Source organism: Haemaphysalis longicornis, unplaced genomic scaffold (assembly GCF_048455015.1).
Source record: "Haemaphysalis longicornis isolate Haplotype H1 unplaced genomic scaffold, Haemaphysalis longicornis Haplotype H1 scaffold_5, whole genome shotgun sequence".
Classification (NCBI taxonomy): domain Eukaryota; kingdom Metazoa; phylum Arthropoda; class Arachnida; order Ixodida; family Ixodidae; genus Haemaphysalis; species Haemaphysalis longicornis.
Window position 1 is genome coordinate 54537 of NW_027526385.1, and position 25904 is coordinate 80440.

General features: G+C 49.2%; 1 protein-coding gene across 3 annotated transcripts; it reads right to left on the reverse strand.

The window, feature by feature from the left end:
* LOC144137749 (Golgi apparatus membrane protein TVP23 homolog B-like) lies at nucleotides 1-25462 on the reverse strand. Of its 3 annotated transcripts, none has more exons than XM_077669687.1 (6): nucleotides 25286-25462; nucleotides 24731-24810; nucleotides 5390-5624; nucleotides 4341-4463; nucleotides 3448-3576; nucleotides 1-1414 (listed from the first exon to the last, which is right to left on the reverse strand). In XM_077669687.1, exons 1-6 carry the CDS (start codon nucleotides 25322-25324, stop codon nucleotides 1349-1351), a joined length of 672 nt encoding a protein of 223 aa, XP_077525813.1. In that variant the 5' UTR covers nucleotides 25325-25462; the 3' UTR covers nucleotides 1-1348. The 3 variants fall into 3 exon arrangements, with proteins under 3 accessions (XP_077525813.1, XP_077525814.1, XP_077525815.1); XM_077669688.1 differs by lacking the exon at nucleotides 25286-25462 and adding an exon at nucleotides 25109-25247; XM_077669689.1 differs by lacking the exon at nucleotides 25286-25462 and adding an exon at nucleotides 24912-25088.
* Between the last annotated feature and the right edge of the window lie 442 nt (nucleotides 25463-25904).

Below are 25904 nucleotides of genomic sequence, written 5' to 3' on the forward strand. Positions count from 1 at the left end.
TGCAGAAGAAAGAAATTTCATGTATTTTCACAGTGTGGCAGCACATGCCAAGCGAGAGAAACGATCAAAAAAGGCGCACTTTTTAAGCACACAAGCGATGACATACATGTATGTCACTGACCCTGAAAGGGCTAAGATGAAGTCACATGCCCTTTATGTACCACTTTTCTGCACATTTCTACCATACCTATATATACAGGAATAAAAATCTTTCGACTTGTATTTAGGCACCATACATTTTTAGACGAGCGGTTGAAACCATACTATGTATATGTTCGGAGGTTCACTCCAGCAGTGGAGATTCTCAAAGCACCAGCTGTTAGCACCACACTGCTGGCCTATTTTCCTCTCCATCATTACAGAAAGCAATAGCTTTCGCGGCTGTCTGTCACTGTCAATGTGAGGGGTTGGCTGGAAGCCAGGCATAAGCCAACATGGCTGTTGTCTCCATCCTCATTGATGCAGTGACAGCCAGCAGCACTGCATGATGGTTAATGGCAGAAAGCCGACTTGGTAGGAGAAGGCACTTTTTGTAGGGAAAAATATCAGCTGTGCCCCATAAAGCAGGGGTGATGCCTAGCGACACTGTCTAGACAGTGCAGCTAGGTGCCACCTACATCACTGTCTGTGCACGTGCAACTGCCACGTTTATTGTGTGCCACCACGGAACTGTGCTCACAAAGCAGTCGCCTCGAGATCATTGCATGGACGCTGCAAGGCTACAGGAGAGTTTGCCACGGGCACTACTGAAGTGGTGCATGTGCCGAATCCCCATTTAAAAGTGACCACGATTTAAAGTACCTCACACTGAATTCACCAGGCAGCACTTTCGTCGTTTTGCCCGCATTGTGCTAAGATGAAGTGGTGAATATTGCAACTTTCTTGCGCATCTAGCGTGAAAAGTGTTCCCACAGCAGTGCACTAACATGCCCCTTGAATTTAACCCACACTCTGGAAAAACTTCCACAATGCTGCTTCTTAGGCGCATTTGCGTGTTAAACTGTGGCAGAGTTTTTGCTGTCAATACAGGTCCCACTCAGTTGCAACTCAATTTTATTTGGCTGCCAGTTTAACACCGTGCTCACAAGACGTGGAAACACGCGTGTTGGTGAAACGCCCTTGGCACCACCACCACCATTGCCACTACTGAGGCCTCTGTGTGGCTACAATCTTGCACCAGGCAGAATGGTAACTCGCTGACTAGAAGGAAGCCACACTCGTGGTCTGTGTGTAAATCACAATGGCTTTATGGTGTGCAAAATGTGGCAGGGGGGGTGGGGAGTGGGGCCGTGAGGGGGGAAGGCTCTATTTACACAGGGAGGGGGACAGTGGGAGACACCGCACTGCGTCAGGGTATCTGCTGCTGGCTCGGTGCTGCACTCTCGTCGGCTGCTGGGCCCCCTTTCTGGAACATCTGGGCAAGACAGCAGGGGTGCCGCGTTAGGCCAAGGAGTTTACACAATTCCAGCCAGTGCTAGCTTCCTAAGACAATGTGGGCAGAGACATAATTAAGGAACACGATGTCACATGGTGTGCTCATCCGCTGCTGTCATGCCATCTGGTGACTGACTGCAGAGTGAGTTGAGCTGGCGCTGCAAGGTTGCCATCAACAATGAAAAACTCAGCCTGCTAAGCATCTCGTCTGTTTTGCGCGACTTTTAAGCACGGGGTAAGGATGAAATACTATTTGTGCTTTTAAATAAACACTGCTTATGGGAAGCAAATAAGTTAACAACCAACATAATTTATGGCAATCTGCCCCTCCAATAAATGTAAGCGGCCAATCACAGCCAAAGAATGGCATAGCTGTCAAACTTTTTTTTTCCCAATGCACAATTTTTGGTCTATGGAGGCGAACCAGGATCAATCATCAGACTATGGTGTTCATGTTTGCCACAGCAAAACAATAAAAGATCCTGCGCTATTGCTACAAAATGTGTCAAGAGGCACTTCATCAACAAAAATGTGCAGCAGCTTTCCAGCAAGCCAAGCAACACTCTGCTCAAGCAGCACTCAAACACTAAGCTGAATTTGAATCTGTAACAGAGACAACCTGGCACTGAACTTGCACACTAGTCAACATAAGTCCTGGCCATAACTACGGAATAATGTTTTTTTCTTGAGCAGAATAATCAATGATGGCCAATGGTCACACATAGACAATGCCATTAGCTTTCATCCTTCTCAGTAAAAGGACTGCCGTCAATACCTTCATCAGGAGGTGTTCATTTTGACAGCTCTTTATGACAGCTATGGCGCACAACACTTCTGCTTGACTATGCAATGGAGAACACTTTTACTCTTGAGAAGATTTGTGCCATGGTAATTTCCCAATTGAGGCTCTGCGTGCGAAAGCTGCACTTCCCCTGTGAGGCACACCATAGAGGAGGGTGGCGCCTCAATTTGGGCCACCTAGAGACTTTTCAATGCACTGAATAATCTTGTACGCACAATCGTTATAAATTTTGGCTGTGGAAATGATTACAAAAACGTGCACGCCCGCACGCACACGTGCACACACAGCCACAAAGACCCTGGCCTGCAATGGAATCTGCACGCGACTGGAGTGATCAGGCCTTACAGGAGCGTTCGAGTGTCAGTGGTAGCACACCCAGTTTTCCCTGCTTCACCTAAAGCTATGTCCCTTTTTGAAGTCCTAAAAGCACAAATCGTTGCCCCTGAAAATATGTCTTCTCAGTGTTTCCCTACACGGCAATTAAATGGCAGGCAATATTTCCAAAGTTGTGGCTGCAACAATATAGATGCTTCGGACTACACAGTGGTACAGTACGTACTGCTGCACAGAACAGCATTGCAGGGAGGGCTATGGATAGCACCACACAGCCAATGGCAGGTTTAGGAATTGCTTTTCTGCTGCAGACACCAGATTCTGGTCTTACCTCTCAGAGGGCCATTTATAGGTCTCTTGTTTTTTTGTGCCAGCTCAGAGTAGCTCTGAGCAGCTCCAAGCAACCCAAAACTGCTCCCGCCATAGATGTTCTATGGGCAAATAAAATACGGAGCTGCTTGGAGCTGCTCAGAGCTGCTTTGAGCAGGCAAAAAAAAGGAGACCATATGCTTCACAAGCACTGGCCAATACACTTCTACATTTATTTTCTTGCTACGCACCATCGCCAACAGGGGCCATTCCACTCCTATAGGTGCCAGACACTGATGTCCAACACTTGCTTTTTCACTTGACTGATGCTTCCAGATCAAAACTGCATCAACATCAAGATATTCGATGCCCTCACAATAGAATCAGTACTTTCTGGTCCTTGCAGGTTGCCTTGACAACAGGAAAAAAAAAATGCAATCCAACAAAAGTCCTTACTGTGAACATCAAATTTCTCTGAAGTGTGGAGCATTGGGAGTGAAGATGGTTTTATGGTGCACGCGAGTGGCCCCAACGAGTATTGTGTACTTAGCGAGACGTGACCAACGCACCCCTCGGAGAAGCTGCTGGCCGAAGAAGTTTGAGGCGGCGGCCGTGATGGAGCGCCGCTTGCCCAGGCGGCAGCGCACATAGCCGTACAGGTTGGCCCCGTTCAGGGACAGGGCAATCAGCGTCACCATCTGCACAGCACGGGGGACACCACGCAAGCTGTGAAGGGGTCTTTGTGTGTCTGGGCTTTCATGATATCTTGGATTAGGGACAACGTTTATATAGGAAGAGAGCTGTTATGGAAGGTGCAACCTGCAACTCGGGCAGCAATTGGATCTCTACTACTGTCAGGAGAAATGCAGGCTGTTATTTTTATTCCTTCCACAACATGCCGTCAAATCACCTTGCGAGGAGCACAGAAAAATTTGAACACTAGTAATGCTCACCTCTACGTAGCTGATAACAGTGGAACAAGAAAATAGTTCCGAAGCTTGCCTCATCCCCGCAAGCATTTCAGGTAAGTGGCCGCTTTGGTCATGCTACCACCAAGAGCCACTTCAGTTTTCAATATACTAATAACATCCACAAGGCATTTTCTATGGGAAGGTGCACAGCCTCAAAGTAATTCCTCCAAGTTCTCTATTTATGTATTGACTATGCAGGAACAAAGGCCGCCACTATGAAGTTTTTCATCGGTTAGCAATGAAACAAAAGGATTTCTGTGTGTGAGAGAGAGAGAGAAGCACTTTCTTGGGGCAACGGGGCCAGGTGGGGGGAGCAAGGGAGGTAAAAAGGTAGGGCAAAGAGCAGCTTGTCAGATGTTCACTGTTCACCCAAGGTTCCCCATTCTCACAACTTTGCGGTGGCGCACACACACACACAAAAAAGAAAGGTTGGCCAAGAGAATGTGCGAGATTGCAGTAAAGTGAAATGAGGGAGCCGCTCCTTCACGCACCAGCCACTGGAAGTTCCAGCTGAAGAGGGAGATGAAGAAGAAGAGGGTCCACAGGACGGGGGCCCCGATCAGCCCCATCCAGAAGAGGCTCGCCTCCGAGGCATCACCCACTTTCTCACCCGCCTGCAACGAGTAGGGGGGGGGGGGGAGGAGGAGGAGGCACCCTCAAGTTAGTTGACAAGTGGGCATCGAAGCGTCTAAACAGGGGCGGATTTCTTGAGCGTTGTTCGCTTCAAAAGCCTTCCTCCTGTGCAGCCATAATGGAAGCAGCACAGTGGATGCCTTTGGTGTCCCTTTAATGTCAGTAGCTTCTACAACGCTCAAAAGGGGTGTGCTTGAAATGGACAAAGCTAAACAAATCCTCCTCAGGGGTAATGGCTCTTGAAATATCCACTATGGTGAGCACACTGCACCCATCTGGTTACAGCTTGCAGGGGGCAAAATATCAACGCACCAAAAGCAGCAGCAAAAGAGAGACAACAATTGCAAGAACACTTGCGTCACAAAGCAGTGATAAATGCCCAGACCAAGATTCATTGGAAACGTGCACCAACATGCACTTTTGAACAATGTAAAGTTTTTGTAGCAGCTAACCGGTATGTTAAATGCTCGTGTGGTTTTGTCCTGATGTCTTCACAGCCAACCTCTACCTTTCCTGCACTTTAACTGATCTTAGTGAGTTCAATAGGCTGTCGTTTAAAAACACTGCACTCTACGGCAGCACCATATTGGAGCCCTCTGGATTCATTCTAATCACGTGGCATCCATTACCAGGTACTAAACCTGCACACGCAAGGATTGCTGCATTGTAGCACTACCTAAAATACTAGGGTTCAAACTCGTGAACCATAGTTGATTGCAACTGCACTGCTTAGCCACCATGTCACCAAAATGGACCTGGATGTTTTTCTTTCTGGACTTCGAGAACTCCCACTACCAAGGGGTAGTACGGATTGAGGCTACGTGGAGAGCTCAGCATCCACACAAATGCCCCTCTGGCCATGAAAGCCCCCCCGAACCAGGAGGAGGAAGAGGAAAGGGCGGCGGACCTTGCGGCTCTCGAAGACCCAGTGGCTGCGTCCGGCGTCGTCGACGTAGTTCCACCAGCGCAGGCCCACGAGCAGGCGCCCCGTGACGTTCTTGACGGTCCAGAAGTCCATGCACAGCAGCAGCAGGATGCACACAAAGCTGGACACAAAGCTGTCCGTGAAGAAGCGGCACAGCAGGTAGGCCAGCAGCGCCGTCGTCCGGAACGCCAGGTGGAAGAACGATGCCAGCGGGTGCCTGCGAGTGTGCACGCACAGGTCACACACAGGGCACGGGGTGATTCTTCATCACTCGTGACACACAAAATTGCAAATTCTTGGTGTTTGACACGTCAGAGCTACATTTGAGCTGTGAGGCGCGCTGTAATGGAAAGCTATCGATGGTACTCTGCCTCACCCATCCCCTACGTGTCCTTGTTCAGATAATAACAGTTGTATATAAAAAAAAAAACGCATGCATTTCTGTGCAGAACTGGTAGGTGAATGCCACTGGTGCATTTTTTGAGCATCCAAGCCATGTTTCAAGAATACGAATTGCTGATCTACATCACAGTGCCAGTTCAATCTCTCCAACATACTGTTGGAGAGATTTCAGAAACAATGCTGTGACTAAAGTCTTGCTAATTTGAAGCTACCAATCATGTTTAGCATGACCATGAGGGATTAAATCTGGAATGTGCTTGGCGTATTCCAAAACACACAAAATGCCTCTCCTAATAAAGCATTTAACGTATATGGCTTGTTATTTCAGGGGGTGTGTCCAATACACGCAATAGCAGTTGTACTGATGCATCATCAGCTAGGGCAACTATTTCCAGGCCCCTACACCAATGAACATACCCTTATATCTCTGGCTGTCAGATATTGCCTGCCCTTACACTGATGATGGTTGGATGTTAATGGCGCAAGGCCAACTGGGGCAAAGAGCGCCAAAACAGTGGTTAAATATGAGGTGAGAACGTAAACTCTAAAATCGTTCAACAAGAACAAAAGTAAAATCAATAAAAGACAGTGAAGATGGCTGGTGTAAAAGGCCAGGTTGTGACGATGCATGGCATGAAATAAGGCTTTAAAAAACTAGGCGTGATAGGAAATGAGATGTAAAACTTGATGTCAGTGAGAAACTTAAAAGTGCGTTGCACAGGAATCACGGGATCATCCGCTAGAAAGAGTGCTGGGTGTAGTGGAATGTGTTGTCTGTAGAGTTGAGGGAAGTGCTTGCGTCTTGTTGTCTGGAGTGCTTTGCATGTAATGAGGATGTGAAGTACGGATAGGCCCTCCCCACACCTGCTACACAGGGGTCTTGGAGATCCGGTGAGCAGATGGGAGTGTGTCGCGTGTGTGTGGCCTATCCGTAATCTACCTAGGGCAACTTCGATGAATCTGTTGTGTGAGTCACTAGTGTATTGTCCTAAGTGTGGCTTTATTATGTGTAACTTGTTGTCCGTCTGTGTATTCCAGTCGGCTTGCCATGTTTTGCGAAGGTGTTGTCGGATGTGTGGCTTGAGGTCAGTGTCGGGTATTGTTGTTATGTCCACTGTGTTTGCAAGTGCAGCAGCGGCGGCCATTTGATCCGCGGTCTCATTCCCCGCGATTCCAGCATGGCCTGGAACCCAGCACAGGATTAGTTGAAAATTCTTTGCATATATAGACATTATGAAATTAAAGACAAGATTGACAATGTGGTTTTTCCTGGGTCTGTGTGAAGACAATGCACGCACAACGCTCAAAGAGTCTGTGAAGATGACGAACTTAGGAATTTGTTTTTTAAGAATGTGCTGAACGATGAGTAAAATGCCATATGCTTCTGCTGAGAAGATAGTAGTGTGTACACTCATGGTTCTGCAAGCATTAAAGTTGGGACCATGAGCGGCGCACGACACTGTAGTTGAAGTTTTCGAGGCATCGCTATAGAATTCGGCACATTTATATATATCCTGAAGCGACAAGAAATGCTGCAGAATCGCAGCTCTCGGAACCCTGTTTTTATCTATTTTCATAAAAGAAACATCACAACAAATAGGCTGCAGTTGCCATGGTGGTATAACGTCAGAAAATGATGATGATGTACACACATCTAAAAACCCAACGGAAATACCTGAAGCTTCCTCTCTCACCCTCAGAGAGTAGGGCAAAGGAACAGATGGACGATTTGAGAATAGCTGGGTTGTAGATGTATCATTGAGGACAGGTTTAAAAGGATGGTTATTGAATGATGAGACCTTAAAAGCATATAATAAATCTATGTACATTCGTTGATGTTCCGGGCATTATTTGTTACTTTCAGCATACAGACTCTGGGCCGGGCTAGTTCGGAACGCACCACACGCAAGGCGCAGGCCCAAATGGAGCACTGGGTCAAGCATTTTTAGTGCTGTTTTTGATGCCGACCCATACACAACACTACCGTAGTCTAGCCGAGACCCGACTAAGGTGGTAAAGACGCAAAGAAGGAGTTATTTGTCTGCACCATAGGACTGGTGGGAGAGGACTTTGAGAATGTTTAGTGTTTTCAGGCATTTATGTTTAAGTTGTTTGATGTGTGGAATGAACGTGAGTTTTTCATCAAATATGACACCTAAAAACTCGTGCTCCTTTTTTACAGGGATAGAAGCGCGATGAAGGGTAATCTCAGGGTCTGCCTTAATCCCGCGCTTGTGGGTGAACACAACACAAGTACTCTTTAAAGGGTTCAGTTTAAAACCGCTTGTGTCCGTCCAGCCAGCAAGTTGGTTCACCCCAAGCTGGACTTGGCGTTCACAAACTGAAAAGTTACAGGACTTAAAAGATATTTGAACGTCATCTACATATATAGAACAGGAAATGGTTGGTGGCAATGCCTTCCAAAGTGAGTTCATCTTAACAATAAAGAGTGTGCAGCTCAAGACACCGCCTTGAGGGACGCCATTTTCCTGCATGTATACATTCGAAAGAGCACTGCCAACCCTCACTCGAAAGGTCCTTTCCGACATGTAGCTACTGAGCATGTTCAGCATGTTGCCGGAAACACCAAACGACTTGAGGTCACACAAGATGCCGTACCGGCCGCCAAGCCGTGTCATAGGCCTTCTCCATATCGAAGAAGACTGTTATACAATACTGCTTATGAATGAAGGCCTATTTTAGATATGTTTCCAATGCAACCAGTTGATCGTTGGTGGATCTCCCAGCCCTGAAGCCTGCCTGGCAGCTCTCGAGAAGACCATTGTACTCAAGAAAGTACACGAGCCTCCTGTTTATCATCTTCTCGAGGAGCTTGCACAGGCAGCTTGTCAAAGCAATGGGCCGGTAACTGAAAGGAGATGAAGCGTCCTTCCCTTCTTTCAGGAAAGCCACTACTATGGCCTCCCTCCATGAGCGTTGAATGTGCCCCAAAAGCCATATTTTATTATAAAGATTTAGAAGTGCTTCAAGTGCGTCTGCGTGTAGGTGTTGTATCATTGTACAGTTGAACCCCTTTATAAGAGACACGTACCGGGAAGCAGTTTCTGTCTCTTATACAAGATGTCTCTTATAAGCAGGGAACCATGTTTTCACTTACTAATCAGACCCTAGTTCGATGTGGGCACCGTATGACTAAAACAAGCTCAAAAGAACGCTACAGCATGTTGCAAAAGATTCATTATAATTTATGTTTGGCCCCCAGAATTTATGAAACAGTTCTGAATCTTTGTTTGCTTCATGACTGTATTTACACGGTTTTTTACAACCGATTCTACAAGCTTTTTTTCCTTTCACTGTTTTTGGAAGATGAATCGTAGATGTTGAGTTCACAAGCTTGATGAATAGCCAGAGCGCACAGCTTCTTCCGCTGCGTGCTCAGGCTATTCATTACGCTTGCAGGACTCAACATCTGCGATGCTTCTTGATTGGGAGCTACGCGAGTGGGAGAGCCTGAATGTGCGGTTGCGCTCCAATGGATGGCAGTAAGCTTCAGCCACTTCTGCAAGTTGCATTTCCGTTGGCAGGGCTTCTCATTGTCATTTCATAGCTGACTGAACCACTATGTGTTTGCTGAAGTTATAATAAATAGTGACTGCAGGCATCAGTCATCCACCTGTGTTTCCACAATGGAAGCAACTGCAATTAGTCACTGGTGGCACTGCATCTGAAGTTACAAGCGAGATTATTGATTAAAGTTCAAGGATGACTTGTCCCTTATAACCAACTGTCTTCTACATCCGATGTCTGTTATAAAAGAGGTCAATTTAATGGGAAAGATAGGGAAGCCAACCATGTGGGTGAATAGTGTCTCTTATACCCATTTGTCTTTTACATCCATGTCTCGATGATGATGGTTGGATGTTAATGGCGCAAGGCCAACTAGGGCAAAGAGCGCCAAAACAGTGGTAAAATATGAGAGGTGAGAACTTAGACACTGAAATTAGTAAGCAAGAACAAAAGTAAAATCAATAAAAGACAGTGAGGATGGCTGGTGTAAAGGGCCAGGTTGTGATGGTGCATGGCATGAAATAAAGCTTTAAAAAACTACGCGTGATAGGAAATGAGATGTAAAAACTTGATGTCACTGAGAAACTTAAAAGTGCGTTGCACAGGAATCACGGGATCATCCGCTAGAAAGAGTGCTGGGTGTAGTGGAATGTGTTGTCTGTAGAGTTGAGGGAAGTGCTTGCGTCTTGTTGTCTGGAGTGCTTTGCATGTAATGAGGATGTGAAGTACGGATAGGCCCTCCCCACACCTGCTACACAGGGGTCTTGGAGATCCGGTGAGCAGATGGGAGTGTGTCGCGTGTGTGTGGCCTATCCGTAATCTACCTAGGGCAACTTCGATGAATCTGTTGTGTGAGTCACTAGTGTATTGTCCTAAGTGTGGCTTTACTATGTGTAACTTGTTGTCTGTCTGTGTATTCCAGTCGGCTTGCCATGTTTTGCGAAGGTGTTGTCGGATGTGTGGCTTGAGGTCAGTGTAGGGTATTGTTGTTATGTCCACTGTGTTTGCAAGTGCAGCAGTGGCGGCCATTTCATCTGCGGTCTCATTCCCCGCGATTCCAGCATGGCCTGGAACCCAGCACAGGATTAGTTGAAAATTATTTGCATATATAGACATTATGAAATTAAAGACAAGATTGACAATGTGGTTTTTCTTGGGTCTGTGTGAAGACAATGCACGTACAACGCTCAAAGAGTGTGAAGATGACGGACTTAGGAATTCGTTTTTTAAGAATGTGCTGAACGATGAGTAAAATGCCATATGCTTCTGCAGAGAAAATAGTGGTGTGTACACTCATGGTTCTGCAAGCAATAAAGTTGGGACCATGAGCGGCGCACGACACTGTAATTGAAGTTTTCGAGGCATCGCTATAGAATTCGGCACATTTATATTTATCCTGAAGCGACAAGAAATGCTGCAGAATCGCAGCTCTCGGAACCCTGTTTTTATCTATTTTCATAAATGAAACATCACAACAAACAGGCTGCAGTTGCCATGGTGGTATAACGTCAGAAAATGATGATGATGTACAGACATCTAAAAACCCAACGGAAAGACCTGAAGCTTCCTCTCTCATCCTCAGAGAGTAGGGCAAAGGAACAGATGGACGATTTGAAAATAGCTGGGTTGTAGATGTATCGTTGAGGACAGGTTTAAAAGGATGGTTATTGAATGATGAGACCTTAAAAGCATATAATAAATCTATGTACATTCGTTGATGTTCCAGGCACCATTTGTTACTTTCAGCGTAGACTCTGGGCCGGGCTAGTGCGGAAAGCACCACACGCAAGGCGCAGGCCCAAATGGAGAACTGGGTCAAGCATTTTTAGTGCTGTTTTTGATGCCGACCCATACACAACACTACCGTAGTCTAGCCGAGACCCCACTAAGGCGGTAAAAACGCGAAGGAGTTCTTTGTCTGCACCATAGGACTGGTGGGAGAGGACTTTGAGAATGTTTAGTGTTTTCAGGCATTTATGTTTAAGTTGTTTGATTTGTGAAATGAACGTGAGTTTTTCATCAAATATGACACCTAAAAACTTGTGCTCCTTTTTTACAGGGATAGAAGCGCGATGAAGGGTGATCTCCGGGTCTGCCTTAATCCCGCGCTTGCGGGAGAACACAACACAAGTACTCTTTCCAGGGTTCAGTTTAAAACCGTTTGTGTCCGCCCAGCCAGCAAGTTGGTTCACCCCAAGCTGGACTTGGCGTTCACAAACTGAAAAGTTACAGGACTTAAAAGATATTTGAATGTCATCTACATATATAGAACAGGAAATGGTTGGTGGCAATGCCTTCCGAAGTGAGTTCATCTTAACAATAAACAGTGTACAGCTCAAGACACCGCCTTGAGGGACGCCATTTTCCTGCACGTATACATTCGAAAGGGCACTGCCAACCCTCACTCGAAAGGTCCTTTCCGACATGTAGCTACTGAGCGTGTTCAGCATGTTGCCGGAAACACCAAACGACTTGAGGTCACACAAGATGCCGTACCGCCAGGCCGTGTCATAGGCCTTCTCCATATCGAAGAAGACTGTTATACAATACTGCTTATGAATGAAGGCATCTTTTATATATGTTTCCAATGCAACCAGTTGATCATTGGTGGATCTCCCAGCCCTGAAGCCAGCCTGGCAGCTGTCGAGAAGACCATTGTACTCTAAGAAGTACATGAGTCTCCTATTGATCATCTTCTCGAACAGCTTACACAGGCAGCTTGTGAGGGCGATGGGACGATAACTTGCGGGAGAGGAAGGGTCCTTCCCTTCTTTCAGAAAGGCCACTACAATGGCCTCCCTCCATGACCCTGGGAGGTGTCCCGAAAGAAATATTTTGTTGTAGAGGTGAAGGAGGGTTTCAAGTGTGTCTGTGTGCAAGTGTTGAATTATAGTGTATGTAATGTTGTCTGCACCTGGAGCTGAAGGTTTACAAGTACTAAGTGCGATCTTCAGCTCATGCAGTGAGAAGGGGGTGTTATAAGATGAGGTCGAGTTATTACTGTCTCGTAAGGACTTCTTCTCACAGGATGTTTTGTGTTTTATGAAAGTGTTGGTGTAGTGCGCTGAACTGGACACATGTTGGAAGTGTTGTGCGAGCGTGTCAGCCTGGTCTTCCAGTGTGTCCCCTGTTGTACTAACCAGGGGCAGGCTGTGTGTCTGTTGTTCTTTTAGTTTATGTATTCGTGTCCATACTTTTCGCGTGTCAGTGTAGGAGTTGATGGAAGTGAGGAAGGTGCGCCAACTTTCCCTTTTCGCCTCACGGCGCACTCGCTTCCCAAAAGCCTTGGCCCGTTTAAACGAAATGAGATTATCTGATGTGGGGTACCGGCGAAGGACACCCCACGCCTTGTTCTGGGCCTCTCGCGCCCGCCTACAGTCCTCATTCCACCACGGCCTCCTTTGGTTGCGCGGAGCGCTGGAGGCGTGGGGAATGGATTTTTCGGCAGCGTCGCGGATGTGTGCCGTGATAAGTTGGGATGCTTCCTCCACGTGTAGGTGTTCTATGGTTGTGTGGTGTAGTTTAGATGTTTCTGTGAATATACTCCAGTTTGCTTTTGATTCATTAAACCTGTTATGGGAAGATGGACTGCATGTGCCTTTACCTATATATGTTAGGGAAGTGGGGAAATGGTCACTACCATATGGGTCAGTGCCCACGCCCCACTCAACACATGGAAAAAGAATTGCAGAACCAATAGCCAAGTCGAGATGTGAGTATGTATTATGTCCTAAGTTATGGTATGTAGGCTGCTTTTTGTTGAAAAGGCATGCTCCTGAAGATGTAAGAAATTTCTCTATCAGGCGACCTCGGGCATCCGTTCTTGAGGAGCCCCAAAGAGAGTTGTGTGCATTAAGGTCGCCTGTTAGGATGTACGGTTCGGGCAGCTGGTCGACCAGCGCCTCGAAGTCAGAGCTGGAAAGTGCATAATCAGGACGAATGTAAATTGAGCATACCGTTATCAACCTATTAAAAATTATTGTGCGTATTGCTACAGCCTCAAGGACGGTGTTGAGTGCGATAGGGTGGCATGCTAGGGATTTCCGGGCTATTATGGCTACACCGCCCGAAGAGTGTGTGCAGCCAACCCTATCCTTTCTGAATACCATGTACCTATTTAAGAAATTTGTGTGATTGGGATTCAAATGCGTCTCCTGAAGACACATCACACTTGGCTGGTTCGAATGCAATATCTCATGGACATCATCAAGATTTTTAATGAGGCCTCTACAGTTCCATTGAGTAATATTTTCTCTTCCCATTATGCAGATTTAGAAGCTACTGAAGTCTGTGTGTAATGTGTGTTCATGTGTCTTTCGGGGCTGTTACTCTAGGATTTGGCTTTTTGGGCCTATCTGCTGCTGGCTTGGGCGTCGGAGGCCGCTCCTTGCGCTGCGTTTCAGGCAGGAACGGCCCGACATCCATCTCGTCGTCGGATGTCCGAGGGGTGCCCGACGGACCGGGCCCCCCGGACTTGGCCCCCCTTTGGGAGCCCTTCGTTTGAGCCGCCACCGCCGCGGGAGTCGGGGACGCCAAAAATGGCACGGGCGGTGCGGTGGCGGTGGGAGCCGATGCGGGGCCCGTGGTGTCCATCACCTCGGTACCCTCCAACGCACTGGAGGATGGGGAGACAGAGGCGGGAGCGGCACCGGTCCCGACCGAAGACGTTGCCACCACAACCGCTGCTGCCTCAGCAAGCGGCGTGGCAACGGATTGGGATGCCTGAGGCACCCCAAGAGGGGGGGGGGGGAGGGACCAGGTCAGACTCACTGAACTGGGTCCCTGTGGAAACCAGACGCCTCTCCACCCCCCGGCGAGCTGCGTCGGCGTACCTCCCCAGAGGGAAAGAGGCGAACCTCTTCCGCGCCTCTGGGAAGGTGATGTTCTCAGTTACCTTGATGTTGATTATCTTTTTTTCGGTTTGAAATTTTTCGCACTTGCGGGAGTAGGCTGCATGCGGCCCCCCGCAGTTTACACAAGTGAGGGTTTCGGATGGGCAGTTCTCGCTCGGATGATCGTGCGCCGCGCATTTTGCACACGTCGTTCGGCCACGGCAAGAGTTCGTACCGTGCCCGAACCGCTGGCACTTAAAACAGCGCCGCGGGTTCGGGATGTACGGACGGATGGAGCAACGGATAAAACCTGCATTTATGTGTTGTGGGAGAACTGCGCGGTCAAAGGTCAAGATGATGTGCTTGGTGGGAATCTCCTTGTCGTCTCTGCGGATGGTGATTCGTCTCACGGCAGTGACGCCCTGATCCTTCAAGCCGGCAAGGAGATCCGCATCCGTTTCGTTCAAGAGATCCGTCTCGGATATCACACCTTGCGAGCTGTTGAGGCTCCGATGAGGTGTGACCCTGATGTCGAGATCAGCCAGTCTAGTCTGAGCTAGAAGCTTCGTGGACTGCTGCTTGTCATTTACCTCGATTAGTAGTTCACCAGACCTTTGTTTTTTGCACTTATATGATTTTCCTATTATGGCTTCAAGATACTTGGCGATCAAGAAGACTGACTGAGATGCAAGAGGGTGGGTTGGATTGAGGGATTCCATGACAAGAAATCGAGAGTAATGATCTGGTTCAGGAAATGTTAAAGATGGCAATGGGGGAAACGATACTTCGGTGCGGCCCCTTTTCGGGGGCCGATCACGTTTGGGGGGGGTTTTGAAAATGCCATATAGCATAGTATAAAAGCAGGGAGACTGGGGTACTTTCTTCTTTGACCTTACCCTGGTAGCCAAAGAGGTCCCGGAGCTCCCTGCCTGGTAAACAGACAGGGAGCCCATCCGCCGGAGCTTGACCTGGGCTCCGACGGCCACCGTTCGTGGTTTCTAACCCTCCACCTATAAACACATCGCCACGGTTGGATCCAGCTTATGTTTGGGGGCTCGGGGTCCGCGGTATCGCCAGTACCGTCACCAAGATTGCTCAAGGTGCCCCGTGCGGGGTACATCCATGTCTCTTATAACGAGGTTCAACTGTATATGTAATGTTGTCTGGGCCTGGAGCTGAGGCACACGTGCTCAAAGCAGCCCTCAGGTCATGAAGTGAAAACTCGGAGTTATAAGAGGATGCTGACTTGTCGTTATCAAGTAAGACTTCTTTTCGGCCGATTGTTTGTGTTTCATGAAAGTGTTTGTGTAGTGTGCTGAACTGGACACGTGTTGGAAGTGTTGTGCGAGTGTGTCAGCCTGGTCTTCGAGTGTGTCCCCTGTTGTGCTGACCAGAGGCAGGCTGTGTGTTTGTTGTTCTTTGAGTTTGCGTATTCTTGTTCATACTTTCCGTGCGTCTGTGTAGGAGTTTATTGATGTTCTGAAGGAACGCCAACTCTCTCGTTTTGTCTCACGGCGCACACGTTTTCCTAACGCCTTGGCCCGTTTGAACAACAAAAGATTACCCGACGTGGGGTACCGACGGAGGATACCCCACGCCTTGTTCTGGGCCTCTCGCGCCCGCCTACAGTCCTCATTCCACCATGGCCTCCTCTGATTGCCCAAGGCACCAGAGGCTTGGGGAATGGACTTCTCGGCGGCGTCGAGGATGTGCGCCGTGAGGAGTTGGGTAGCTTCTTCAACGTGTAGGTAGGTGTTCAATGTATGTGTGGTGTAGTTTAGATGTTTCTGTAAATGTACTCCAGTTCGCTCTATCTTCATTGAACCTGTTATGGGAAGGTGAACTGTTCGGGCCTTTACCTAAGTATGTTAATGTGGTTGGGAAGTGGTCACTACCATACGGGTTAGTGCCAAACGTCCCATTCAAGAGATGGAAAGAGTACTGCAGAGCCAATCGCCAAATCGAGGTGTGAATAAGTGTTGTGTCCTATATTATGGTATGTAGGCTTGTTTTTATTGAATAGGCATGCTCCCGAAGATGTTAGATATTTTTCGATAAGGCGACCTCGGGCATCTGTGCGAACAGAGCCCCAGAGAGAGTGATGTGCGTTGAGGTCGCCTAAAAGAATGAAAGGTGTGGGTAGCTGATCTACAAGGCCCTCGAAATCCCAGCTCAAGAGCTGGAAATCAGGAGGGATGTAAAGTGAGCATAGAGTTATTAGCCTATTGAAAATTATGATCAGAATGGCAACAGCCTCAAGAGCGGTCTGTAACAGGATAGAATGACATGCCAAGGACTTTCGGGCAATGATGGCCACACCCCCGGAAGATGTACCACCACCATCTCTGTCCTTCCTAAATACCTGGTAACTATACAAAAAGTTTGTATGTTTGGAATATAAATGTGTTTCTTGTATACACATGACACTTGGCTGATTGGAATGCAGTAACTCATAAACATCATCAAGATTTTTAAGAAGGCCTGTACAGTTCCATTGCATGATATTTTCTCTTCCCATTATTGAAGTTTAGATCTACTGGAGTATGTGTGTGTTTAAGTGTTGGCTTTCGGGGCTTGTACTCTTGGAAGGGGCTTTTTGATTTTCTCTACTGACCTGGACGCCGGAGCCCGTTCCTTCAGCTGTGGTGCATGCCGGAACGGCTCGACGTCTAGGTCGTCATCTGAGGGCAAGGGGGTTCCCAGAGGAATGGGCCCCCTAGACTTGGACTGGGCACCCTTTGCAGTGCCCTTCGTTTTGACCGCGACCGCCGAGGGCATTAGGAGCGCCCCGGGTGGCACAGGCGGTGCGGCGGATGTGGGAACTGCTGCGGTTTCCCCCAGCTCCATCTCCTCCGGGCCCTCGCATGTGCTTTGGGCTGCTGGAGAGGAGGAAATAGTGGGTTCAGCAGCATCCCCACCAGACGTGGTTGCCATCACAGCCTCTGCTGGCTCAGCGAGCGGTGCGGAGGCAGGTTGGGCTGCCTGAGGCAACCCAGAGGGGGGCGGGGGCGGGACCAAGTCCGACTCGCGGTACTAGGTCCCCGCCGAAACAAGACGCCGCTCCGCCCCCCGGCGAGCTGCGTTGGCGTACCTCCCCAGGGGGAAGGAGGCGAACCTATTTCGCGCCTCCGGGAAGGAGATGTTCTCAATTACTTTCACGTGGATTATATTCTTTTCCTGCTGAAACTTCTCACAGCTGCGGGACCATGCGCGTGTGGCCCCTGACAGTTTGCGCAGGTGAAGGTGGTAGAGTCACACTTTTCAGTGGGGTGGTCGTGTGTGGCGCATTTTGCGCAGGTCTGTTTGCCGCAGCAAGAAGTTGTAGCGTGCCCGAACCACTGGCACTTGTAGCAGTGGCGCGGGTTAGGTATGTACGGACGTACACCACATCTAATGTAACCAGCATTGATGTGCTCAGGAAGTTTTGAACTGCTGAATGTTAAGATTATGTGCTTTGTTGGTATTTCTACATTGTCGCGACGGATGGTGATTCTCCTGACAGCTGTTATGCCTTAATCCTTCAGGCCTTTTGAGACAAGGAATACAGACTGGGAGGAGACGGGTTTGGATTTGTCTATTGATTCACGGACCAAAAAACGGGGATAGTTGTCATTTTTCGGAACGTTGATAGTTGGTAGAGATAGAAAGGAAACTTCGATGCGGCCCCTTTTTGGGGGCCGATCACGTTTGGGGGGGGGGTTTTGAAAATGCCATATTGTTCCGTTGCAAGAAGTGTAGCAGGCAAAGTTGGGGCAAGGACAAACTGAGATTTATTTAGGCGAACTTGTGCCTGTAGAAAGAAAGCCACCAAAAAGACGTGGAGTCACACGAAGCGCTGATCAGCCAAATCAGCGTTCCAAAGCACGAGCCGTTCCACGAACTCTCCTGCACGCGCCACGTGGGTGAGCCTTCCGTCGTCGTCGTCTTCGTGGCTCTGTCTCATAGCAGACGCACTCGTGACATTTGCCCCCCTCTCTAAAGGGCATCGTCCCGATGCTCAGGGTTGTAGCTACACGTAGAAAATGGTAGAAAATGGGCACAGTCCCCGAGTGTGACGGCGTGAACGTCGGCTCATCTTGAATAATAGGGTTTCATGCGCACCACGTGAACGGTTTCAGGCTGAAATTTACGACGTCCTGCGGGTACAGTGCTGACCGGGATAACTTCATACGTAACGTCACTCAGCCGACGCAGAACTTTGTATGGCCCAAAGTACCGTCTAAGCAGCTTTTCTGAGAGCCCTCGGCGACGAACAGGACTCCACACCCACACACGGTCACCATTTTGGAAGTCCGCGTGCCTGTGGCGGAGATTGTAGCGGTTGGCGTCATGGCGTTGCTGATTGCTTGTGCGCACGCGAGCAAGTTGCCGTGCCTCTTCCGCTCGCCGTGTAAACTCTTCCGTGTCGACATGGTCGTCGCTATCGGCATGTGGTAGCATAGTGTCCAACATGGTCGACACTTCGCGACCGTAGAGTAACCTAAAGGGCGACATTCGTGTCGTCTCCTGTCGCGCCGTGTTGTATCCGAAAGTTACGTACGGCAGAATGGCATCCCAGGTTTTATGCTCGACATCTACGTACATGCAGAGCATGTCCGCGATCGTTTTGTTCATGCGCTCCGTCAAACCGTTGGTCTGCGGATGGTATGCGGTTGTCTTCCTATGGGAAGTCCCGCTGAGCGTCATGACAGCTTCCATGAGCTGCGCCGTGAAGGCTGTTCCGCGGTCTGTGATTACAATCGATGGAGCGCCGTGTCTGAGCACGATGTTTTCGAGGAAGAAGTGGGCCACTTCTGCAGCTGTTCCTCGTTGTAAGGGCCTTGTCTCGGCGTAGCGGGTGAGGTAGTCGGTTGCGACGACTACGAATTTGTTCCCGGAAGATGAAAGTGGGAAAGGTCCCAAAAGGTCCATTCCAACTTGTTCAAAGGGTTTTTCAGGAATCTGAACTGGTTGAAGCGAACTGGCTGGTCGTCCCGGTGGCGGTTTCCGTCGTTGACAATCACGGCACGTACGGACGTAATGTCTAACGGTGACGGAAAGCCTTCGCCAATAATATGTCTCCTGGATTCGGGCCAACGTGCGAGTGAAGCCTAGATGACCCGCGGTGGGTTCGTCATGACACGCTTGTAATATTTCATTACGTAGCATTGCGGGGACGACTAGGAGGTGGGCATTGCCATTAGGGGTGAAGTTCCTCTTGAAGAGCACATTGTTCCGCAACGAGAAGGTTGACAACCCTCTTGTGAAGGCTTTTGGAACACTACTTGTCTGTCCCTCCAAAAAGTTGATGAGTGGCCGCAGTTCTGGGTCTTCGCGCTGCTTCTGGGACATGGTGGTCGTGTTCACAGCTCCCAAGAACGGAATGTTGTATTCTTCATCGTCTGCAGGCGTTATTGGAGCTCGGGAGAGACAGTCCGCATCGGAGTGCTGTCGTCCAGATTTATAAACGACAGTTATGTCGAATTCTTGGAGCCTCAGGCTCCAGCGCGCAAGGCGCCCCGAAGGGTTTCTAAGGCTCGTCAACCAGCATAGTGAATGATGGTCGCTTACGACTTGAAACGGCCGTCCATACAGGTAAGGTCGAAATTTCAACACCGCCCATACAACCGCAAGGCATTCTTTTTCAGTTGCCGAGTAGTTCGACTCCGCACGGGAGAGCGTCCTGCTTGCGAAAGCAAGAACCTTTTCGGCACCATCTTGCTTTTGTACTAAAACTGCTCCTAATCCGATATTGCTTGCGTCCGTGTGGATGCTGGTCGCTGCGTCTTCGTCAAAATGGGCTAAAACCGGCGGTGTTTGCATGCGCTTCTTCAGCTCATTAAATGCCGTTTGCTGTTCCTTGTTCCACACAAATGGGGTATCATCTCGGGTTAGGCAGGTTAACGGGGCTGCAATGTGAGAAAAGGCTGGAATAAATCGGCGGTAATACGAGCAGAGTCCCAAAAAGCGGCGTACGCCTTTTTTGTCCGTAGGTTTCGGGAAATCGGCGACAGCTGCAATTTTGTCAGGGTCTGGCTGTACTCCTTCGTGGCTAACGACGTGGCCTAAAAAGCGGAGCTTCTCGTAACCGAAATGGCACTTCTCCGGCTTGAGTGTGAGTCCGGCGGAACGTAATGCCTGGAGGACCAAGCAAAGTCTTTCCAAGTGCTCCTCGAAAGTGGCGGAAAAGACAACAACGTCATCGAGGTACACAAGGCACGTTTGCCATTTCAGGCCGGTCAAGACAGTGTCCATGAGACGTTGAAATGTTGCTGGAGCTGAGCATAAACCAAAAGGGAGAACCTTAAATTCATAAAGTCCATCCGGTGTCACAAATGCAGTTTTCTCCCGGTCCCGCTCATCGACCTCCATCTGCCAGTAACCACTCCTGAGATCCATCGACGAAAAATACCGTGCGTGGCGCAGTCTGTCAAGGGAGTCGTTGATTCGCGGTAGCGGGTACACATCCTTCTTGGTGACTTGGTTTAGCTTGCGGTAGTCGACACAGAAGCGCAGACTACCATCTTTCTTCCGCACCAAAACAACAGGAGAAGCCCAGGGGCTTTGCGATGGCTGTATCACATCGTCCTCCAGCATTTGTTTTACCTGGTCCCGTATAGCGTCTCGTTCCTTGGGAGAGACACGATACGAGTTTTGGCGAACAGGTCTCCCATCCTCCATGGTAATGATCCGATGCTTCGTAAGGGGCGTTTGTCGTACCTTGGTTGTAGAAGAGAAGCAATCAATAAACTGTTGTAATAGTTCCAGCAGGCATTGTTGCTTCGTGGCTGGTAGATCAGGGCATATGTCGAAGACGGAGGGTTCACCGCCACCTGGCGCTGTTTCGGCCTGTAAGGCTAGACATCCGAAGTTTTCTTCAATGTTCTCAAAGCGTGCTACGGCGGTTCCTTTGGAGATTTGCTGGCGTTCGTTGCTCAAGTTTGTAAGAAGTACTTCGGTGCAATTATCATTTAGGTGCACTACTCCTCGTGCGATCGAGATGCCACGGGTAAAAAGAAGGTCACTTGTTGCTTCAGCTATCCCTTCGCCACACCACGAACCCTCGCACTTCACGGAAACCAAGGCGCATGACCTCGGTGGCAAGACGACGTCTTCATCAACGATACGCAAGGTCGACGAGCATTGTTCGTAATCGAGGTCTCGAGCCGTGACATCGTTAGAGAATGTGACTAGGCGCTCTGGGATATTGATAATGGCGTGATATTCTCGCAGAAAGTCCATTCCCAAGATAAGGTCTTTACAGTACTGGGGAAGGATGACGAAAGTGCCGACAAAATTCGCCTTACTTATATGGATTCTTGCAGTACACTTGCCCGTCGGCGTCATTACATCGCCGCCTGCGGATCGAATCTGTGGCCCAGTCCACGGCGTTTTGACTTTTCTGAGCTTGTCTGCGAGTCCTTGGCTCATTATCGAAAAATCTGCGCCAGTGTCCACCAGAGCAGTTACTTCCTGCCCGTCGATTAAAACAGAAAGATCGGCGCTCACCACTTCATCGGCGCATTCTTCCGCCGTACGCCTATCGACCGCCGGCGACATTGGAGGGTCTTCGCAGCTCCCATCGACAGCAACCTTGCCTCCATAGGTTGCCGGTTCTAGTTTCCCCGGTGGGGACTTGGAGACCTCCCCCTTGACGCATCCTGAGAGCTTCGACGCTTGAACGAAGTGTTCAAGCGAGCTGGCGAGGGCGAGCGTGGTCGCTGTCTCACAGACTGCTCTTGCCTCGCCACGAGATAGGCGTCAATTTCAGGTGGTCGTTCCCCGAAACAAGGAGGGCGACGAGCGGCAGGTGAAAAACCGGCAAGTCCAATCTCGCGGTATGGGCAGCGACGGTACACGTGACCCGCCTCGCCGCAGTGGTAGCATAGCGGTGTTTGGTCTGCCGTGCGCCATACGTTGGTCTTGCGTATCGGTGGCTGGAAGATTGGCTCAGTGCGGGACCATGTCCCAGAAGGCGGCTTTCGTTGCGTTGGCAAAGAGGGCCGTGCAGACGAAGGACGACCCAGGGCATTCGCATAGCTCACTTGTAAAACTTCTTGGCTGGGTTCAGGTGGGGCAATCGCTTGAAGAATCTCTTCGCGGACGACCTCAGCGATGGTAGCAATGGCTGGCTGCGAGGAACTCGTGGTAAGCTTTCTCAGTTCTTCTTGGACAATGCTCCGGACGAGGTCACGCAGCGAATTTTCGTTGGCTGGGGAAATAAAGGCGGCGTGCGCCGAAGTTGCATTGTCCATTCGGTTGTATTGGCGGCAGCGATCCCGCAGAGCTCGTTCGATGGCGGTAGCTTCTTTTATAAACTGCGGCACAGTCTGTGGCGGGTTTCGCACGAGTCCGGCAAAGAGCTGCTCCTTCACTCCGTGCATAAGGTACCGGAGCACTTTCGTTTGGCTTCTGCACGCGCGATTCAAGGAGTTGCAATGCGTTGTCCCTACGATCTGCGTTAGGGAATGCCTCGCGAATGTCGTGGCGGAAGTCGTCCCACGTTCGAAGGCTCGCTTCATGGTTCTCAAACCATACACGGGCACCGTCCTCTAGCGAGTAGTAGACGTTTCTTAGTTTGTGGACGGCATTCCAGAGGTTGCATGAAGCAACTCGTTCGTACTGGTCTAGCCAGTCGTCGACGTCTTCGTACACTTCGCCATGGAAGCTGGGTGGCTGCCGAGGTTGTTGGAAAATCACCTGTGAGTTGTTGGACTCCATGGTTTGCGTTTCGCGAGCTTGACGCGACTGAGCGTTCCCAGGCATGAGGCCGAATTCAGGGGTTAGGCCCAGAAGGCGACGGCTGCTGCGATGGACAGCCGTGTCGATGAGAAGAGGACTGACGGGGCTAGATGAGCGGCTGCCGGTAGGACTGCTGGACATACCCCGCACCTCCACCAGTGTTCCGTTGCAAGAAGTGTAGCAGGCGAAGTTGGGGCAAGGACAAACAGATTTATTTAGGCGAACTTGTGCCTGTAGAAAGAAAGCCACCAAAAAGACGTGGAGTCACACGAAGCGCTGATCAGCCAAATCAGCGTTCCAAAGCACGAGCCGTTCCACGAACTCTCCTGCACGCGCCACGTGGGTGAGCCTTTCGTCGTCGTCGTCTTCGTGGCTCCGTCTCATAGCAGACGCACTCGTGACAATATGATACATTGGAAAGCAGGGAGACGGGGGTACTTTCTCCTTTGACCTTACCCTGGTAGTCAAAGAGGTCCCGGAGCTCCCTGACTGGTAGACAGGCAGGGAGCCCATCGGCCGGAGCTCGACCAAGGCTCCGACGGCCACCGTTTACTCATGAGTACACAGTACTCATGAGTACACAGTACTCATGAGTACAGAGCACTCATGAGTACAATATTCATGAATACTGTTTTTGTGAGTGCTTGCACTCTTGAGTATATGCACTCCTGAGTGCAGTAGTGCAAACTTAGTGCAAACAAGAAAACAGACGACGAAAGCTGCCACCCGAAGACACGCAGAAAAACGCAGTTTACGGCCACAGCTGCACCGTTAAGCCCCGAGCTCCCCTGAGCCCGACCCGGCCTGAGAACAAGAGGAGACGCCAGACGCAACGCGAGCGCTTACGTTCCGTTTCGCTTTCTCACATGTACTTGCCTTCGCACAGTAAGTCGCCCAACGACAGTGCACCACGTCAGACGTTTTCTTCCTCTGTACTGATTTATATGTAACCTGTGTTTTTCTAATCAATTAAACAATTTATTTTTTATACTTAGTTTTTCATTCGAGCTACGACCTAGCTAACAGTGCAGATAAGTTGATTATTCGTGAGTAATACAAATTGAGTACTCACGAGTACAGATTGAGTACTCATGAGTGCAGAATGAGTAGTACTCATGAGTGCAGAATGAGTAGTGCTCATGAGTAGTACTCATGAGTACAGAGTGAGTACTCATGAGTACAGATTGAGTACGAATACTCGTGAGGACAAATGAGTTTGAGTACAAGTGAGTACGATTACAAATGAGTATTTGATGAGTGAGTACGAGTGATTTTGTGAACAGACGAACCTTTTGAGTCTGAGTTTGATTGAGTACAGCGTGAATGAAAAAAATTGTGATTGAGTTTGAGTGAGTTCTTTCTGTTTTGCCGACCTATGCCATGAATACTCACGGTGCCCCGTGCGGGGACTGCCCTTACACTGACATTCTCCTTAACAGGAGCACATTACAGTAGGTGCCAAGTCCATTATTGCTCCTTTACAGAAAATTTGTATGTCCTACATTAACAGGCATGCACTTGGCTTTAATACGTTAAATTTTCAGCTTTAGTTTTGCTTTTGTAGACAGTGTCTCCTGGTGGTAATTAAGTACGCCTCAAAGATACAATACATGGTTCTGCATAGACAAATATTTTTTGTTAATTTTGATTTTAGTAAATTTAGCGAGCCACCGAGACCCAAAATCGCACGGAAGACCCAGGGAAAACACACAGGTCTGAATATGTAACACACATCTCATAATTATCAGACGCAGCTGTTCGCACGTCGATCGGGAGCAACATCGCGACTACCACAAGAAAAGTACAATGTTCTGCGCAAGCATAGTCATTACGTGCTGACCTGACGGGCCTCTTGGCGGCTCCCGCTTCGACTTCCCCAAAGTCGATGGTGGCCGCATCTTCCGTGCCTTCCATCAGCGCCTGCGATGAGAACACGACGCCGGCTCGCACAATTTCAAGCCACCTCAGTCAGTACAACGAGACAAATCAGGCTTTCATCCCGCGAAACTTATTCCACATACCCAGCTGACGTTACGCCCAACATCGAAGCCCGAAAGGCAGTGACACCGCTGGTATGCTGGCGGTAGCTACTGTGGCAAGAGGAAGCTTACGACGTAAGCAACGTAAGCAGACCCAGGCGAAGCTTCAGTCAACAGCTGTGACACACCGCGACCCGTGATTCATCACGCGTGCCGCTAACAGCGCGTTCACAAATTACCATCTTCGCCGCACGATGCGTATTTCAACTTCTACCCCAAACCACCCCGGGCAGCTCCTTGTTTCAGCGGGGCACAAGTTGTTCGAGTTATCTGCCCCCGTGTTTGAAGAGACACTGTGCACGGCACACGTGAGGGCCCGGCGAACCGGTGGAGTAGGTGCTTGTGCTGTGACTTACGCTGGAGGAGTTGCTCATTTCGCCGCTTAATGTAGCCATGCTGACGCGCCCCTTATTTCCTCACATATCAGTTGGCGGAGATAAGAGGGCTTCCGAAGGACACACAACGCGCTGAACACCGTAACGCACGAATCCTCGGCCGCCAGCCCTCAAAGTCAAAGTACGGCCGGTACGGCTGCGGCCCATACAATGCCATACATACGAAACCAACGAAACTTCACTTGACAGCTGTTCGAGCCAAAATGCTTTAAAATCGAAACTAAACTACTCAAAGGGCACCAATAAAAGCTTCTTTTTTAAAAAAACATTTGTAAGTGAAAGCAAAACTTAACACTTGTAAATTATTAGGGTCATTTCTTACTTTTGAACCTTCTTTGTTATTGATAACCTTTCCTCCATGTTGATAACGCAGCAACTATGGTTTAAAATAGGCAGCGTCTCCTGCCACACGCGTGGCACCAGCCACGCCCCCCTAACAACGGCTTCTGCCACACGTGACGTCATAATGACGTCATAACATTAATAATTGTCATTATTTTGTGCAGTGTAGTCCGAAATACACATTTTTTATTATTTGCCGTACAAAATAACGCACCATTGAACTGTTAAAACTTTTCTA

What these genes read in the sequence shown, in the direction of transcription:
- LOC144137749 (XM_077669687.1), bottom strand. Translation starts at nt 25,324, where the DNA reads ATGGCTACATTAAGCGGCGAAATGAGCAACTCCTCCAGC. An exon ending in AAATGAGCAACTCCTCCAGC is followed by an intron (nt 24,811 to 25,285) that starts GTAAGTCACAGC and finishes TTCTCATCGCAG; the next exon opens with GCGCTGATGGAAGGCACGGA. An exon ending in GCCAGCAGCTTCTCCGAGGG is followed by an intron (nt 1,415 to 3,447) that starts GTGCGTTGGTCA and finishes TGTCTTGCCCAG; the next exon opens with ATGTTCCAGAAAGGGGGCCC.